Below are 17355 nucleotides of genomic sequence, written 5' to 3'. Positions count from 1 at the left end.
CACACACACACACACTCACTCACAAACTCTCTGATGGCATCGGGGTCTCTCCAGTGGATCTTCACACTGCTGGTGGTCCTGGTCATCTTTCAGGGTGTGTGTGTGGTGTTTTACTACATACCCGACACACACTCGTCCAGGTGAGCGCTTTTATCTCAATATTTCATTCTAATTCAATAAATGCTTTTTTAAATGAATTCAAATCGGGCTCTGTATTGCTGGTTTTTAATTAGCCTAAAGTCTATGACTAGTTTAAGATTTGCGTCGTAATAAGTAATTTATTTTTATTTTTATTCTAACTGATAACTAGAGTATATTGTGCATGCTGTCATGAAGTTGTTAAAATGTTTTCGGAAGAGTCTTAGAAACACACAAGTGATATTTAAATGTCATTAGTTTAGATGGAAGCGTCATTATAATTTTAATTAGAATAAAAATGTTTTAGATTTGTTACGCAGGAGAGTAGAGCTGTTCAGGACTGAATCAGAGATAAAGGTGTTTCACTCTATAGTGCTTCAAAGAAATCCTTCAGTTTACTGCGGTTTGAACCATGTGCTGTAGGCTATTTCAGCAAAAGTCATTCCAGAAAATGTTTGTAACATCTTAATATCTTAATGCCTTATTGTAGCGTTTATCAGATTAGAGCTGTACGATAATATAGTTACATTTTGTGATGTTGTTTAATCGCGGAGTTCACATTTGCCAGTCATGAAGTTGGACATACTTGTAGTGTATTAAAAGACCTGGCAATAATATAATTACATTTTGCGATGGAAAAAATAAATAAATTCTTGTATTGATTTATTTGTAGATCTGAGTGCTAATGTATCAAATACCTTGTTTTCTGTTCAAATGGAATGTTTGTGTGGATGAAACTGGAGTTGCGAAAAAATGCATGTAAATAAAGCCCTATTCGGACGGGACTAGTTTCACAGGGGGACGTTAGAGAAATGTCTGTTTCACAGACGTACTTTGAGATTTTAATCCTGTCCGAATCTGCCATGTCTGTCTTTTTCTCACACGACCTCTGTAAAAATTCCAGAGCAAATTACCTACTGTTTTTCGTCAAACTCGGCGGTCCTCAGAGAAATCTAATCCCGTCCGAATGCGAATGTCTGTGATTGCCGAAAATGTTTTTTTCCAAAACGTTTTTTCTTGTGTGTTTTGGTCAACGTGAACTACCGTACAATCTCTCGCTATCGCGCCGGTATTCAAGTTTCTGCTTTTTGCGCACCGATAATGGATGTAGATGTGTTCGGTACACTGCGAAGAAATAAAAAAATGAAATCAACAAGAAGAGCCAAATCACGTAAACTGTTAAGACTGGCTACTGTAATATCAGTTTCAGGTAAGATTACTTTAATTTCTGCACTTAATTACATAACGTGTTAAAAAGTTAAAACTTTTTATTCAAGTGGGTTTATTATAAGAACCCAGTTCTATAAAATCATGATGATAAATGTATGTTTAGTTTTTTTATACTACAATTTTTATCAAATGTTTACAAAACACTAAATACCTTAGGACGTTTTACTTTATATTTCAAAGTGCTTAATTTTAAAAGTACTTAATTTCAAAATACATTTGATCAAATTTCATAAATTGTGTTCAATGGCAGTTTTTAAGTTATATTCCTGAAATGTACTTGTATATAGTTTACAGCATGACAACTGCACCAAGTGCTAAGAAGGAGTGCACCAGCACAAACACGGAGATGTTAGTCCCGTCCGAATCCGTACATGAAATCACAGACGTAGGTTGATAAGAATTGTAACTCAAACGTCGTTTGGAAAACTAGTCCCGTCCGAATAAGGCTTAAGTGTAGTGTGGTAGATTTTTCCCTAAACCTAACTATCTGGGTCTCATCTACAAATCGACGTCCCTGTTCAATAATAGTCACCTAACTAACTTGTTCCCCTAAACTAGCTTCCTTCCTAAACTAGCTTCCTAAATTAGGAATATTCCTGCGCAGGAATAATCAACAAACAGACTTCTGCAAATGTCCTTTAAATGCTTTAATCACGGCCAGGAGATCTTCCCGAGCAGTTCTCAGGGAATCTCTCCCAAGAAGCAAGGCCGGAGGATCTCAAACAAATTCCATTGAGAATCCCACCAGAAAACACGGATACAACAGTTTTTATAGAATCGAGAAAACAAATAAGGTTATAGTGACTAACGTGTCACCTTCAATATGATTGGTTCAATTGGTTCAAAAGCCCCAACCTTTTCCCTCTGTCACTGGCACAAGCAAACTCTGTTTCTGTGATTACTCATCACAAGGTTTTGAGAACTAGTCATAGTTTCACTTCCTCTATTTGTTATTTATACACACACATCCTGTGCATCAAGAAGAAACAGAAAAGTAAATGGTAAAGGTTTTGGCACTTGCTATGTGAACACACACACACACACACACACACACACACACACAAATCATGGACATGATTCGGAAAGGTTAAATAGTCCTGAAATAAATAGTCACTGTTGCCTTTGGCTTGCTCAGTTGTGGATATTTTGTGGATATTTAATTTTATTTTATCAATCAATAAATTCCACTAGAAACAAACCTTGTTGTATTATTTTATTTTAATTTAATACTGTGAAGCTGCTTTGATACAATCTGTATTGTGAAAAGCGCTATACAAATATACTTGATTTGATTTGATTTGATTTGATTTAAATAGTCACACTTGTGTTGTTCATGGAGTCTCATAGTGAAAACTTTTGGTACTGCGGCCAAACATAATCTCACTGAAAGCTATTTTTTTAGATGGGTTATCAACCTCAAATTTGGAACTTTTTTAGATTTATGTCTTTGATTTTCTCACAGTTTTAGAGTAAAATGTGTGTTTTTGAAAATATATATTTCATATAAAAAATTTAAATAGTATTTTTGTGAATTTTTCATAACAATAAACATAAAATTCCCTTTAAATTTAAAAAAAAAAATCACTTAAGCAATAATTGTTGTGGCGAATTCATAGTTCTTTTTGGTTCAGGTCTCAAAGTAGTTTCTCAGAGTCGAGGTTCCAGGTCAGAAGAATTAACTTTATTGACAAGCAACAAAGTGAGAAGCCGGCTGGCCATCCGGACATCTAAAGTTACAATGGCCAGTGTTCATGTCTTATACTTTTTCTTATCGCTAGGTGCCCAATGGGCACCCTCAAATCTATCTCTTCCCCTCTGTCACGCCTGGGGACCTTGGCACAGTTAGACATGTCTTCTCTATTGGTCAAACCTCACACAATGGTGCTCTGTTTCATACAGTATTTTTGACACTTTGCATTGCTGATGCAAGCTGGTTATTTTCCATTCTCTCATCCTTTCTCAGACCCATTTTGTCATGCTTGTCATTTTCATTGCATCATACTTAGACATGAATCAAGGAAATTCTCCAACATATCCCCCCTTTGGGACTAATCCTAGTCCCACCTTCATTTCTGTCCCAGAATGTATCTTCATGATCAGGCTTCTCTCTCCATTATCTTTCAATCATGGTCAAAAATGGACCATCCATCTCTTTTATCAATAAGCCCACTCACAAAGATACACCCCGGAGGAATAGTGAGACCAAACATCTCCGCCCCCACATGACTAGGGTGGAGTAAAAGATCCCACCTTCCTTTTCTATCTTCAGTCTTGAAGGGATAGATTACTTCAAACATTTGATTTATCAGCATAATCAACATTTTCAGTGTATAGACTCAAAATTAAGATTGTTTTCAGCTTAATCAACATATCTCAGTGTACAGACTTAAAGTTAGGATTATCCCACGGTGCCAGAGGAACTGCACAGGCGCTTCCGGTGGCCTGGAGTGCTATCTGGGTCGCTCCATCGTTGCCAGAGGTGCCCTGGGCGCTATCTGGTGTTGGAGCAGACAGCGGGTTTTTAAACCACCAGTTGAGTCTGCCCTTGCTGGTCCGGCAATTGGCGACCGCGCTTGTAATTAATTTCTCTGTTTACCCCATGGAAACATCTACCAGTAGTCTTATGCACGTACTTCACTTTTGATTCATAAAAAACTAAAATATTAAAAGTACTCTGTTATAAGAGTAAAATGATTAGTAAGTGATAAAAATAGTAAAAAACATTATCTTTTCCCTTTATATCTGGTTGCATTACCTCGTACCACGGGCAATGACCTGCTTCAAACCTTGTATTGTCCCCTCTCATTCACATATTCATGTTTGTGACTGTTAGTGTGATTATATGTAAAAATATTCTCAGCAGGATTATAAGTGTAAAAAGAAAAAGGAAAAACACTCAGGAAGGGGTCCTTCATAAAAATCAGAGAAACAATTAAAAGCCCTCTAACTAACTCCCTACTCTATTCATGTTCTAATGATCTGTCTAATTTTACCCCAAAAATAAAATACACAGTGTTACTACCTCCCTCTCTATCAAAAACAGAATCAAACTGTTAGAAATCAAAAGTAACAAGGTACCCCATTCCTTACTCCTTCACCAGATCTCCTTACAGGAAGTCATCTAGCTCGTCCAGGTCTGGCCCAATTTGGTGCACTCTTGTGTTTGTGCACCCGATGTCAACTCCCGATGGCTTGACTGACACATTAATCATCTGTTTGGCGGCCACATTGGCTAGCGTGGATCTGAGAAAACGCACAACACAGCAGAACAACAAAAGAAAAATAACAACAGCCACAGCTATTATTATTCCCACCTGAATGAACCATTCTTTCCAAGACCCAAATATAGAGTCAAACCAGTATCCAACGTCTCTGTCTCTCCCCGCATTTTCAGCAACTTCTTGTCTCAGATCCTTCAGCTTCTTCATGGCCCTAGTAAAAGCTCCATCAGGGGCTGTATTATTCGGAATAAAGGTGCAACAGTCAATTCCAAACATCACACATGCCCCTCCTTTTTCTGCCAGTAGCCAATTCAGAGCTTGTCTGTTTTGCCATATGATTTTGCTGGTGTATTTTAGCTGATGGCCTTAGGCATCCATTGCTTGATTTTAGTCTTAATTGTTCTGTTGATTGTCAGAGCTAATCTGAGATGGTATGCCAACTCTTGGGATGAATTCTTTGGTTAAAATTTTATCAGTTTCTGCTCCTTGGTCTGCTGAGGGTTCTGCTTCGACCCATATGCTAAATCTGTCTACGAAAACTGTATCTGTATCTTTTTCCTCTTACTGATTTTATCATGTCCACATAATCCATCACTAGATGTTTAAAGGGTCCTTCTTGAACTGGGATAGAGCCTATTGGAGTTGCTGTTCCTTTTCTAACATTAATTTTATGATTCTTTGTCTTTTTTATTTTTCTAATTTTATTTTTCTAATAATTTTATTTTTCTAATAATCTAATCTCCCCCCTTGCGCAATGGTCAACACCATGCGCATCTGGAATTAAAATGTTGGGGTCTATCATATGGCCTTCATGTGATCTCCATATATTGTTAGTGTCTCTCTTGTCGCCCCCCCTTTTGCTGCCATATATGTATTTCAGATCGAGAGGCTCTGGATTGCATTTGAGCAATGCTGTCTACAGTAGGTAGGGACAGTAGTCAGAACAGACGGTGCCATAACTGCTAATTGACATCTTGAGGCTTGTTTAGCCTGTATATCGGCCGCATTTTTACCTTTGATCATAAAGTCATTGCCTTTTTTATGAGCTTGACACTTGATAATGGCCAATTTGTTTGGAAACTTCATAGCTGTGATTAGTTTAGTAATTTGGTCCCCATGTTGGATTGGGGTTCCATCACTCTTTTTGAATCCTCTTTGTTGCCATACTGCACTAAAGAGATGACATACGTCATTGGCATATGCAGAATCAGTATAAATGTTGGCTATTTTATTCTTAGCCAACAGGCAAGCTTCAGTAAGTGCTTTTAATTCGGCCAATTGTGCCGAGCAAGGTTGTTCACAATGCTGCATCACAACAGAATTGAAATCATCTCCATCCCTTTGTACAACAGCAAAACCAGCATGATTGCCTAAATGGTCTCTAAAACACGAGCCATCCACAAAATAGTCCACGTCTGCATCAACAATTGGTGTTGATTCCAAATCTGGTCTCAGACGAGTAAAGGCCAGAGAGGCAGAAACACATTCATGAGGTGTTCCCTCCCCCTCTAGCTGGACAAAATTAGCTGAGTTTGCTGCAGTAAATCTCCTTATTGTAACATCAGGATATGTCAGTAACATGGAGTATGTCAAACATCTAGCTTGGGTTAAAACAAAATGTCATTGTTCAAAATATTAGTCTTGTTGATAGCATGGTGGGTAGCCTTGAGCAACATTATCCAATTTGGTGCTATAATATGCAATATAAAAATATAAAATGTATTTTATCCAGTCTTAAATCTTCCAAATCAAGCTTCAGGACTTGGTCCAAGACCAAGTGGTGAGTGTTTAAATTCTTAGGGCATCCTAGTGTATGTATATTGTTTACAGAACAGAGATCAATTACAGTGAAATAATGAGCAGCAGGTGGAACACTTTTTCAATAGCGTATGTGGATTTGGGACTTCTGCCGGCCAATCTTCCACTATCTCATTGACTGCCCTTAAATCATCGACTCATCTCCATTTTGACTTATTGGCCTTTTCAACTGGTAGAATGGGCGTTACAATAAGTTTCAACTAACACTCTTACCAGCTTTTACCAATCCCTCAATTGTTGTTCTGATTCCTTCTACTGCTTCTAACTTCAATGGGTATTGTTTTCTTGGCAACTTCATTCCTAATTTTACTCTAATTCTAACAGGATTGACTGACTTCACCAGGCCCACATCTGTATCATGACATGTGGGATTGAATCGTCTACTCTAAACCATGTTTTAGTAAAGTCACATTCTTCAATTTGCAATGCTGCCCCTTCTGGTCCTACGATTATATAATTTGAATTCAAATATACTTTCTGTCCCCTGTTTTTTTCTAACCAGTCATTTTCTAATCAGTCATTTTCTAATCTCGAGGTTTCTAAGGGGGGTCATATATCATTGTACAATGAAACTCAGATTCTGGCACACTTGATTTTTTAAACTGTTCTGCTGGTTCTGATTAGTCTGTTTCCATGGTTGGTACATCTGGTCACGCAGCGGTTCATTTTGGGGCCATGGGTTAATACAACAGTTTCTCTTGATATGTCCAGACTCCAGGCTCGTTGCACCCCCAACACATGCCTTGAATGTCTTGTGTTCTTTGTTGATTGTTGTATTCTCTTCCTCTTCCTCGTCCTCTTCCTGGCATTGCTCCATTTCTGTTGTTTTGCTGTTCAGGCAGGTATATCACAATTGGTGCACTTGGCTGTTGTTGATTTCCTGGGGTGTTGGAAGTGCTCTGACCCATAGGGGCTGGTGCCTGCGGCATGGCTTGTGCAGCTGGGTTCGGTATGTTCACCGCTGCCATCACTGCAGACTGATCTTCAACATCTTTAATGGTAGCTTGGACTTTCTTCTTTTTGTTGACTAGGTCATCCAGCTGTAATTAGGTCAGCCCTCTTTGAAGCTCTCTTTCTTGATTCTTCAGCTTCTGTTCACTCTTCCTGTATTGTTATACTGCATGAGTCACATGGTCACAGAACTTTCTTGTCATCTTTGAATTCAGTCCCACTACATCTTCCAGCTTGGCTCTTACAGCGGGTGGCATGGCTTCCATTATAGCAGTCCTGAACAGCACTGTTATCACTGGATCTCGTTCAGGGTCTTTTTCCAGCTCTTGCTTCCATCTTCGTGATTGTCTCTGGACGTAGGTGGTTGGGTTTTCTTCCTCGCCCATTGATTCCCCTTCTAATAACTTTGGATCCATCTGGGTGGGATAATGTCCTCTGAGGGTTTGCCACATTGTGGTTCTATAATGGTCGAGTGGTATGGCATCCATCCTTGTAGAGTCGACTGCCTGGTTAAGTCCTGGTCAGCAAGGATTTTCATTTGTTCTTGCACCTCCCACACACTTTGTCAGCAGGGCCTTGATGTCTCCGATGGCTAGTATCTTGCCCATTGTCTCTTCTTCCAGTAGTCGAATCCATTTGCCCGCCCCTTCGTGTATGTCAGGTAGGCGTGCTATCAGTCCTTCCAGATCTTGTCCCGCCCACAGCACGTACTGTCCTTGATGTCCTTTAATCAGGATGGGGCACTGTGTTTGTTCCTCTCTCAGTTGGTCTCTTCCGTTTTCATGCAGATATGCTCCACTCATTGACCTTCTTCTCAAATTGTCTCCTCTTATCCAGTGTGGTTTGCTTTGTGGGAGTTCTTCCAAAAGCAGGGTCCCTGACACATTCTTGTATTCCTTGTTAAGGATGGCTGAGTGGGGTCTGTTTCTTGTGTAGTTCTGAAGTCTCTGATGTTCTCTTTGCATGTTTTCCTCTAGGGCTTTTCGCATGGATTCAGTCTCTCTTTGGATTTGTTCTTTAGTGATGAGTATGTCTCTTTCTATTTCATCCTGTTCAGGCTCGGATTGCTGAGAGTCAGCTTCCATCTCCTTCTGCAGTCTCTCTTCAAGTTCTTGTAGGGCTTTGCTTGCATGATGATAAGGATTGGAGAGGGTGGGGTCTGGGGTTACCCTGGTCAGATGTTTCATGCTTAGGTTGCTGTCTTGACTTCCAGCATAGTTCAGTGTATCTTACTTTGAAACTTCAAAGATGTCTGTAGTTTTTCTTTCTCTGCGGCCAGGGCTCACTTTTCTGTCGTCATCCTCTCCTCCCTCCCCTCTTGCTTCATCGGTTGGCTCGTCTTCAAAATCCACTTTACCTTGAACTGTTAAAGTTGCATTCACTAGTGGCAGATGTTTACCAGTTGAATCATACGGGGGTAGGTAAGGGGGTGGGGTTGCCATTGTATCACTTTTATTTTCTATCTTCTCCCTAATTCCTTTAATTAATTTTATCCCCATGTCTCTAAAAAGATTCAACACTTCCTGCTCTTTTTCTCTCTTCTCTACTCTTTTTTTACTTCTATCTTGGGCTTTGTGATTCTTTATTAGTGCTCCCATTTCCCTGCACATAGCCAAATCAAATGTTCCCTCTGCTGGCCACTTAGTGTTTAACTTTCTGGTCCTTTTTTTTCCCACTTCCCAGATAAGTTTTTAATAGAGTCTCTACATATCGGATATTGTGATATAATCTGCTCCACAGGGGTCTCTTGTTGCTGTGACATCGAAGCCATTGCTGCAAGTCTCAATTATTTCTTCATTCAATTAATCAAATTATAATTTTGTGTTCTCAGTTTTCTGTTAAGTTTAAACATTCTGGTATCTGTCTAGTTTTTTGAAGATACCTCAAAATGGTTTGTATTTATAACTCAGACAATGGCTTTGGCGTCACTTTTTCTAGCTGGTTGTGTATATTTCGTTTCCAAATGATGTCCTCCCCCAGGCACACCAGTTCGAAACTCCAGACAATGTTCCTTTCAAACCACCGTCCTCGTGCAGTTACTTCTCCTGCCCTACATAGATAAGTGAGAGACGGGGTTAACTTCACTTCATGGCCGTTCAACATGATGACTGAAATATTTATTTCTTCTTTGCTACAAGTGTCTGATTCAAATGGTTCAAATAAATCAATTAAAGCATTTCTTCCTTTTTTGTTCAAAATTCTTCTCCCTCTATTGCCCCTCGTGTTTTTTTTTTATCACATTACGCCAATCCACTAAGGGCCACTTTCGTTCAACCTGGTTCAAATTTGTTATTCCTGTCAATTTTTTCAAAAGTTCATTCTTCCCTTGGTCTGTTAACTCCTGTCTCTGTCCTTCACTATCTATGAACTCTTTTTCTAACCAGAAGTGATTCTTAATACCTTTGGTTAGTTCTAATGCCCCTTGACAATCATCTTCATCTTCTCTTTCTTTCTGTAATCTAATCTCCTCTGCTTCATAATTATCTCTCACTCTAGACCACATGAGTACTTTTCTTCAGGTGTCAAAAGGTGAAAAAACTCTAATCTCTATCACTTCTCTCCCTCCTTATTTCTTTATATCAACATAGACGCTTTCAGTCTGTTATAACGCACACTCATACACCCGGGATTTCACACACACTGTCACACAGCCGTGCACAGAGTCACTCACACCCACGCAGAGTCGCTCTGAAACACACACACTCAGCGTCACACACACACAGAGCTGCTCTTACACGCAAAACCGCTCTCAAACCCTCTTCAAAGCCACACACACACACACACACACACAGACAGAGCTGCACACACACACACTTATTTAATATTTTCCTATTTTTCTTGTAGCAAATGAAAAGACAAAGTCAATCAATCAAACTTTTGACAATATGGGCTGTTTCCCTATCCGAATTATTTTCCTGTCATCAATTTTTGTTTTATCATCCATTAAACTTTTAATAACACTGATTCAAAAATTATTTCTTGTGAGAGTTTTATTTTATGTGCCTTTGTCTGTCTCAGCTTTCTCACTCCCTTTTTTCTCACTGAGCGGTGCCAAGGTTTTGTACTTTGTAACAATTTCGGGACAGTGGCTCAAATGTAATTTCACGCAGAGCGCAGAGCTCAGTTAAAAACACTTTTGTCTCTGCGTCTCCGTCCTTTCTATGAATTCTGCTCAAACACGGCTATATCATTTCTAACTTTTAATTTCTATCACTTTGGGTTTTTAGAAAAAACATTATAAGTAAAAGGTTTTATTATTATTGTCACTTTTGCTAATTTTCTCCGAAATGACCTTTCTCCTTATTTTTAAGATGAAAAAATCACTTTGACAAACACACACACTTTTCTCCTCACATAAAACAGATCGCATGCGCACACAATACAACAGATAAGACTAACAATAAAGTGCTTCTCTCGTTACAACGCACCTCCTGCGTTGTGGACAATACAACATATAATTTTGCAAACGCACATTTCGCATAAAATACCGTGACGCACACGTGTACAATGCACCTCATGCGAATGGAATACGCATCTCCTGCGAATGGAATACGCATCTCCTGCGTATGGACAGACAAACAGATAAATTTGCAAACGCACTTTTCGCATAAAATACCGTGACGCACACGTGTACAATGCACCTCATGCGAATGGAATACGCACTCGCGTATATAAATAACGTGCTTCTCACGTTAAAACGCACCTTCTGCGTTTGGGGCACGCGCTTCTCACGTACACAATTAACGTGCCTCTCACGTTAGAACGCACCTTCTGCGTTTAGGGACAATACAACATATAATTTTGCAAACGCACTTTTCGCATAAAATACCGTGACGCACACGTGTACAATGCACCTCATGCGAATGGAATACGCATCTCCTGCGTATGGACAGACAAACAGATAAATTTGCAAACGCACTTTTCGCATAAAATACCGTGACGCACACGTGTACAATGCACCTCATGCGAATGGAATACGCACTCGCGTATATAAATAACGTGCTTCTCACGTTAAAATGCACCTTCTGCGTTTGGGGCACGCGCTTCTCACGTACACAATTAACGTGCCTCTCACGTTAGAACGCACCTTCTGCGTTTAGGGACAATACAACATATAATTTTGCAAACGCACTTTTCGCATAAAATACCGTGACGCACACGTGTACAATGCACCTCATGCGAATGGAATACGCATCTCCTGCGTATGGACAGACAAACAGATAAATTTGCAAACGCACTTTTCGCATAAAATACCGTGACGCACACGTGTACAATGCACCTCATGCGAATGGAATACGCATCTCCTGCGTATGGACAGACAAACAATTACTGCATGCACTTTTTCTCAAAACCTGGAACCTTACCCTCCTTTTACCTCCTTATCTTTTATCACTTTTAGGTTCTTTTTGGTGGGGTCTTTTGTTTAAGGCAGTCACCAACCGGGCGCTAGCTTACCAGGGGCAGCACAAAACAAATATAAGCAAAATTTGCTTACCTTATTTTTTGGTGCACCTTTGTTTTGTGAGGCCTCTGCCAGCACGCCCACCGTGGTCACTCCTCGACCCCTTGTCCCTCCTGGCTCGGCTCGGCAATTATGTTGTGGCGAATTCATAGTTCTTTTTGGTTCAGGTCTCAAAGTAGTTTCTCAGAGTCGAGGTTCCAGGTCAGAAGAATTAACTTTATTGACAAGCAACAAAGTGAGAAGCCGGCTGGCCATCCGGACATCTAAAGTTACAATGGCCAGTGTTCATGTCTTATACTTTTTCTTATCGCTAGGTGCCCAATGGGCACCCTCAAATCTATCTCTTCCCCTCTGTCACGCCTGGGGACCTTGGCACAGTTAGACATGTCTTCTCTATTGGTCAAACCTCACACAATGGTGCTCTGTTTCATACAGTATTTTTGACACTTTGCATTGCTGATGCAAGCTGGTTATTTTCCATTCTCTCATCCTTTCTCAGACCCATTTTGTCATGCTTGTCATTTTCATTACATCATACTTAGACATGAATCAAGGAAATTCTCCAACATAATCTGCCAATGTCATCTCAATAAAAAAAAAATCAAACTGTGCTCTTAAGCATTCAAGATTTACGACAGTTTAAGTTGGAAATTTAATTTTCAGGCCGATGCTCAAAAAGAGCAAAATGAGTGAATAAATTGATTATTTATTATTAATAAAAAAGACCCAAATAGAAACAAAAAGGGGTCTGGTGTCATAGGAAATCCTGTAAAGTTTCCAAAGAACTTTTGATTCTCTTATAGTTCTGTAGAAAATAACTGGTATTGAAACATTAAGAACCCTTGATAGCAGCCAAAAGTTAATTAAAAAGAATAGGGTTCTTTGCTGAAAGTAAATATGCATATTTGCTGAAACCTTTATTTTTAAGAGTGAGGGGGAACCCATTAGACTGAACCTACAGGCGCAACAAGAATGTAATAGATTGTGTGCAACAGGGTTATCGGCACTTTTGATTATGTTGATTATTTAGAGGATAGTTTATGAGCAGCAAAAAAATGACATTTGCTCTTTTTCTTTCAGAGATGCGATGACAGAAGCGCTTCAGAAGCTGCGCTGCACAAAACTCAGACGCAAGTTTTCCGTTATCAAACCGGCCAAAAGGTGTGTGAGAATGAAGATCAACCAGCGATCCTGATATTTCAGAGAACTGACCATTTAATTAAATGCCTTTGTTTCCCTCTCAGTATAAAACTCAAGAGCTTCACGCAGGAGCTGTCAGATTTCATGAGCTGCCCGTACAAATCAAACAGAACTGAGCGGGAGCTAAACAGGTGTGTCTTTATCATCTTTACATTCATGCTTATGCATTTGGCAGGTCATCAGGTCAATTATTGCCTTCTCACCAAGCTGCTTGCCTATTGTCCTGTAGCCCATCCCAGCCTTGCATGTCTTCAATTTTATCCCTTCAATTTTATCCCTTCAATTTTATCTCTGATTTTCTGGATTTTTGTTTTAGATTCCGTTTCTCACAGTTGAAGAGTACCTATGATAAAAATTAATTGTAAGTAGGAAAACCTGCAAAATCGGCAGTGTATCAAATACTTGTTCTCCCCACTGTATGTGTATATATATACAGAGTGTGTGTGTGTGTGTGTGTGTGTGTGTGAGGGTAGCATGTACAGAGTGAACAGCAACGGTCCTAGTACTGAGCCTTGTGGTACGCCATACTGAGCTTGTGATCGATACATCTCTTCATTCACTGCTATAAACTGATAACGGTCAGATAAGTGTGATTTATGCCATGCTAATGCAATTCCACTAATGCCAACATCATTTTTGAGTCTATTTAAAAGAATGTTGTGGTCGATAGTATCAAATGCAGCACTAACATCGAGTAACACTAATAGCGAGACACAGCTTGTCAAACAAGTATTTCGCTGTTTATTTTTCTGAGAATCTTTGCTTGTGCCGTTGCTGAGGAGTGTTTGAACTGAGTCACTGCATCGTCGAACAGTGAGAGATCTTGAGTGTTTGAACTGTGGAACGAATCATTAAGTGTTTGAACTGAGTCATTGCATCATTGAACATTGATAAAGATCCTGAGCGTTTGAACTGAGTCACTGAATCGTCGAACAGTGAGAGATCCTGAGTATTGAACTGTTGAATGAATCATGAAGAGTTTTGAATTGAGTCACTGAATCATTGAACAGTGAGTGTTACGCTCCACGCGTGTTTTGTTTTTACTGATCTGTGCACGTTAGTGTACTTTGCACGTGTTGGCTGTTGTGCTCATTATCTTCTCTCTGTCCCTAGCTCACTATCTCTGCTCGTAGGTTGCTGTGATTGGCCGAGTTGGACGTCAGTCTTCATTAAGGCGGCGCTTGAGAGCCAATCGGAGGCCGCCCAGCTGGTTTAAAAGGATGGCGTGTTCATTCATGCTTTCTCTCTCGATCGCGACCTGAACTCTCTGTAGTGGACTGAGCTCTTTGTAGTGGAATGAGTTTTCTGTAGTGAATCAAGTTTTTGTGTAGGCCTATGTCTCTGCCCGCGGACTGAGTTGTGTGCTATGTGCTTTGTTCTTTGTATTGTGTTGTCTACCTTTTCATTTGCTCTGAGGTATCGGGCAACAGCTGGGGCCTGTTTCAGAAAGGAGGTTAAGTGAAAACTCTGAGTATGTTAACCCTGAAATGAGGGAAACTCTGAGTTTTCTGTTTCAGAATGGGAGGTATGTTAAACCTGAGAAAGCAGAGTAAGTCAAGCCTGTTTCAGAAAGAGAGGTAACTTATACTCAGAGTCAGTTACCATGGTAACTTACTCTGTGAACCTAACCTGGTCGGGAGCAGGTTTTCTTCAGTAAACCCAGAGTTTCTTTCGGTCTCCTCCCCTTTTTTAAAGAGGAAGTGGTGTTTAAACACCTCATTCATTCTTTCAGTACATTTTTATTAATAAAATTAATCTTTTATTAATAAATAAAATATTGCTTTTTTTTTTTTTTTTAATAAGATGAAGTCTATATAACTCCTTAACTGGCAACTGAAAACACAGTAGTAGATTAGAGTTACATAATGTAGTTCTAAACAAATTCTACAGAATTAAACTGTGGCATTTACTGGAAATCACTGAACTGTTCATCTGTGCACCAGAAGTTGATGGACAGCAGAAACTCTTTATCCCCATGTGATGAGCATTTGGTTGAGTGCACTTTATAACACTATTTGTCATAATTTCTGGTGTATTGAGTAGGCGACTTACAACTGCCTGGGGTTCTGTTGGGACAGGAGGCTCCAAAAGACAGATATTACCATCAGAATCTATTGGGACCAACAAAAATCCTAACCCAAAGTAAAATAAATGGAAATAATCAAAAATAGCCTATATAAAAAATAACACATATGTAAACCTCTTACATTTTATGAAGGCCCTTGGATCTTTGGGACTGGCTCTGAAGTCCCTCCAGGAATTCCCTCAGCCAAAAATGCTGCTGCACTGCTAGACACTGGATGCTTTAGTTATTTAATATGTCACATGTTTGTAAAGTCAGGTAGCCTTCACCCATGATATGCTCAAGCCTTACTTGACTGAATTATGTTTTTATATTTAAATTTCAGCTGCTGCCATGTTTTTTTAATGCCTGCAGGATTGCACCTACATGAAAATTAAAATTAGGTTGAATAACATACTGTTCTTCCAGTTTCACCTCTGATATTATAACAGTTGGATAAGTTACTTGTATTACTAACTACAAATGACATCTTCAACAGTGTAATTAGATTAATGTAATAATGACTATCTTTAGAAATTATTGGTCTACTTATTACTAATTACTAAATCCCATGTCAACCTTAAACACTTGAACAATACAAGGAGAGACAAGAAACTGCACTTTTAATGCTTTCAAATAAACAATATTTGTTATTATTGAATTATTATTGAATTGACCAAAGTGTGTAGAGGGAGAAGGTTACATTAAAAATATACCTTTTAAAAATGTATGTTAAATAGCCTATACAGAATTGTTCTATAGTCTAATACAATTACATCAGATTTAACTTTAAATTACAGAAGAATTAAGAGTAATCCCTTTAATTAAATTACAGTATTTAGATTACTTGGTAATTAATTACACCCATCACTGTATAACAGTAATTAAAATGTGAAGAAATATGAAGACCTCTTTTTGTCTGGCGCTGTTGCCATGGTGACTCGTAATATCTGTGCTCCATTGATAATGGCTTTTTATAGTTGTGGTGCACGCGCTTAACTCAGAGTCAGTCAACTCAGAGTTGATTGAACTAACTAATTTCAGCTGTTCTGAAACCAAAAACTCAGAGTTTCCCATCTCAGGGTAAGTCAACTCAGAGTTCAAGTTTTAACTCAGAGTTGGTTGAACCTCCTTTTTGAAACAGGCCCCTGATGTAGTGGGAAGAGAACGCAGGTCAGTATATCGCGATATACACTGCACCCGTAGCAGATGATTGTCTAGACCAGGGGTACTCAATTAGAAACCTAAAAGGTCCACTTACCAAATGTTCCTTACATCCAGGATCCGGAACAGTGATGGTTCAAAATCCCAAAACAGAACTCCAACAAAAAAGGTGGTAAATCCCCCAAAACGTTCAAACTATGTACAAAAGGTGATGTGGTCTGGCCTTATTAGTGTGAAAAGTGACACCTTTTTTGTGCCACCAGTTCTTTAAACTTGGGCATAAAAGGTGTGAGGGCCAAGCGGAGGCACTGATGTAAGTGTTCATTACTGAGGGTGCTTCTGTATTTGTTTTTCACCATATTCATGGTTGACTCACAACAGTATGTTGAGGGAAACATGGTGAGAATTTGAAGGGCCATCTTCTGCAAGGAAGGAACACCTGCTGCAGGGACCATCTTAGTCCAGAAGGTGGTAGGGTCACAGAGAGACTCCTGCAGTGCAAGGTTTTCCTGAAGCTCAATTAGCTCTGATTGAAGAGAAGCAGCACTAGCCCATGGGCAGATTTTCAGGGCTTCAGTTGAAAATTCTGCAATGTTTTTGACAAGGAATGGATTTTCCATGCATAGTAAGACTTGTTTTCCCACAGGGAAATCTCCAAAGCGAGTTTGGAAATTTTCAATCAGCTTGTCCAGGAATTCAGCATGATTGTGATGATGATGTTTTCCTGCTGTTTGATTCAAAAGCTTTGGGAAGTGAAGCAGGTCCTGCTGTAAGTCACACTTGAACAGCTCCAGTTTCTTCTGAAAGGCACAGACAGCTGATGTGAGGTTACACACTGTGTTATTTTTGCCCTGGAGCTTCATGTTCAGATCATTGGTGATCTGAACATGAAGATGGGAGGTGGGAGGTGATGTCAGATAGAAATGCAACAATTTCCATTTTTTCTTCATTCTGCATGAATTCCACAAATTGTTTTGCTTTTGCACTTTGAGATTAACTGACCTAGTTTTCTAGTGAGTGCCAGTTTGCTCCCAAAGTTATTGATTAGTTTCACCTGTGTTTCATTTAGCTCCTTTTGTTTTCCCTGTGTATATAAGCCCTGAGTTTTC

General features: G+C 39.4%; 1 protein-coding gene across 1 annotated transcript in view; it reads left to right on the top strand.

Moving 5' to 3' along the window:
* LOC311073370 (alpha-2,8-sialyltransferase 8E-like) overlaps positions 1 to 17355 on the top strand; it is a 28547-nt gene continuing 11192 nt past the window's right edge. Inside the window, exons 1-3 of the mRNA XM_084099089.1 lie at positions 1 to 140; positions 12901 to 12981; positions 13065 to 13151. Coding sequence (XP_083955215.1) covers positions 34 to 140; positions 12901 to 12981; positions 13065 to 13151 — 275 coding nt within the window. The 5' untranslated portion in view covers positions 1 to 33. The remainder of the gene's footprint in view (positions 141 to 12900; positions 12982 to 13064; positions 13152 to 17355) is intronic.

This window comes from Abramis brama (genome assembly GCF_963993115.1).
Source record: "Abramis brama genome assembly, chromosome: 22".
Classification (NCBI taxonomy): domain Eukaryota; kingdom Metazoa; phylum Chordata; class Actinopteri; order Cypriniformes; family Leuciscidae; genus Abramis; species Abramis brama.
The sequence above is the reverse complement of the archived record's forward strand: the minus strand, read 5'-3'. Positions and strand labels throughout refer to the sequence as shown.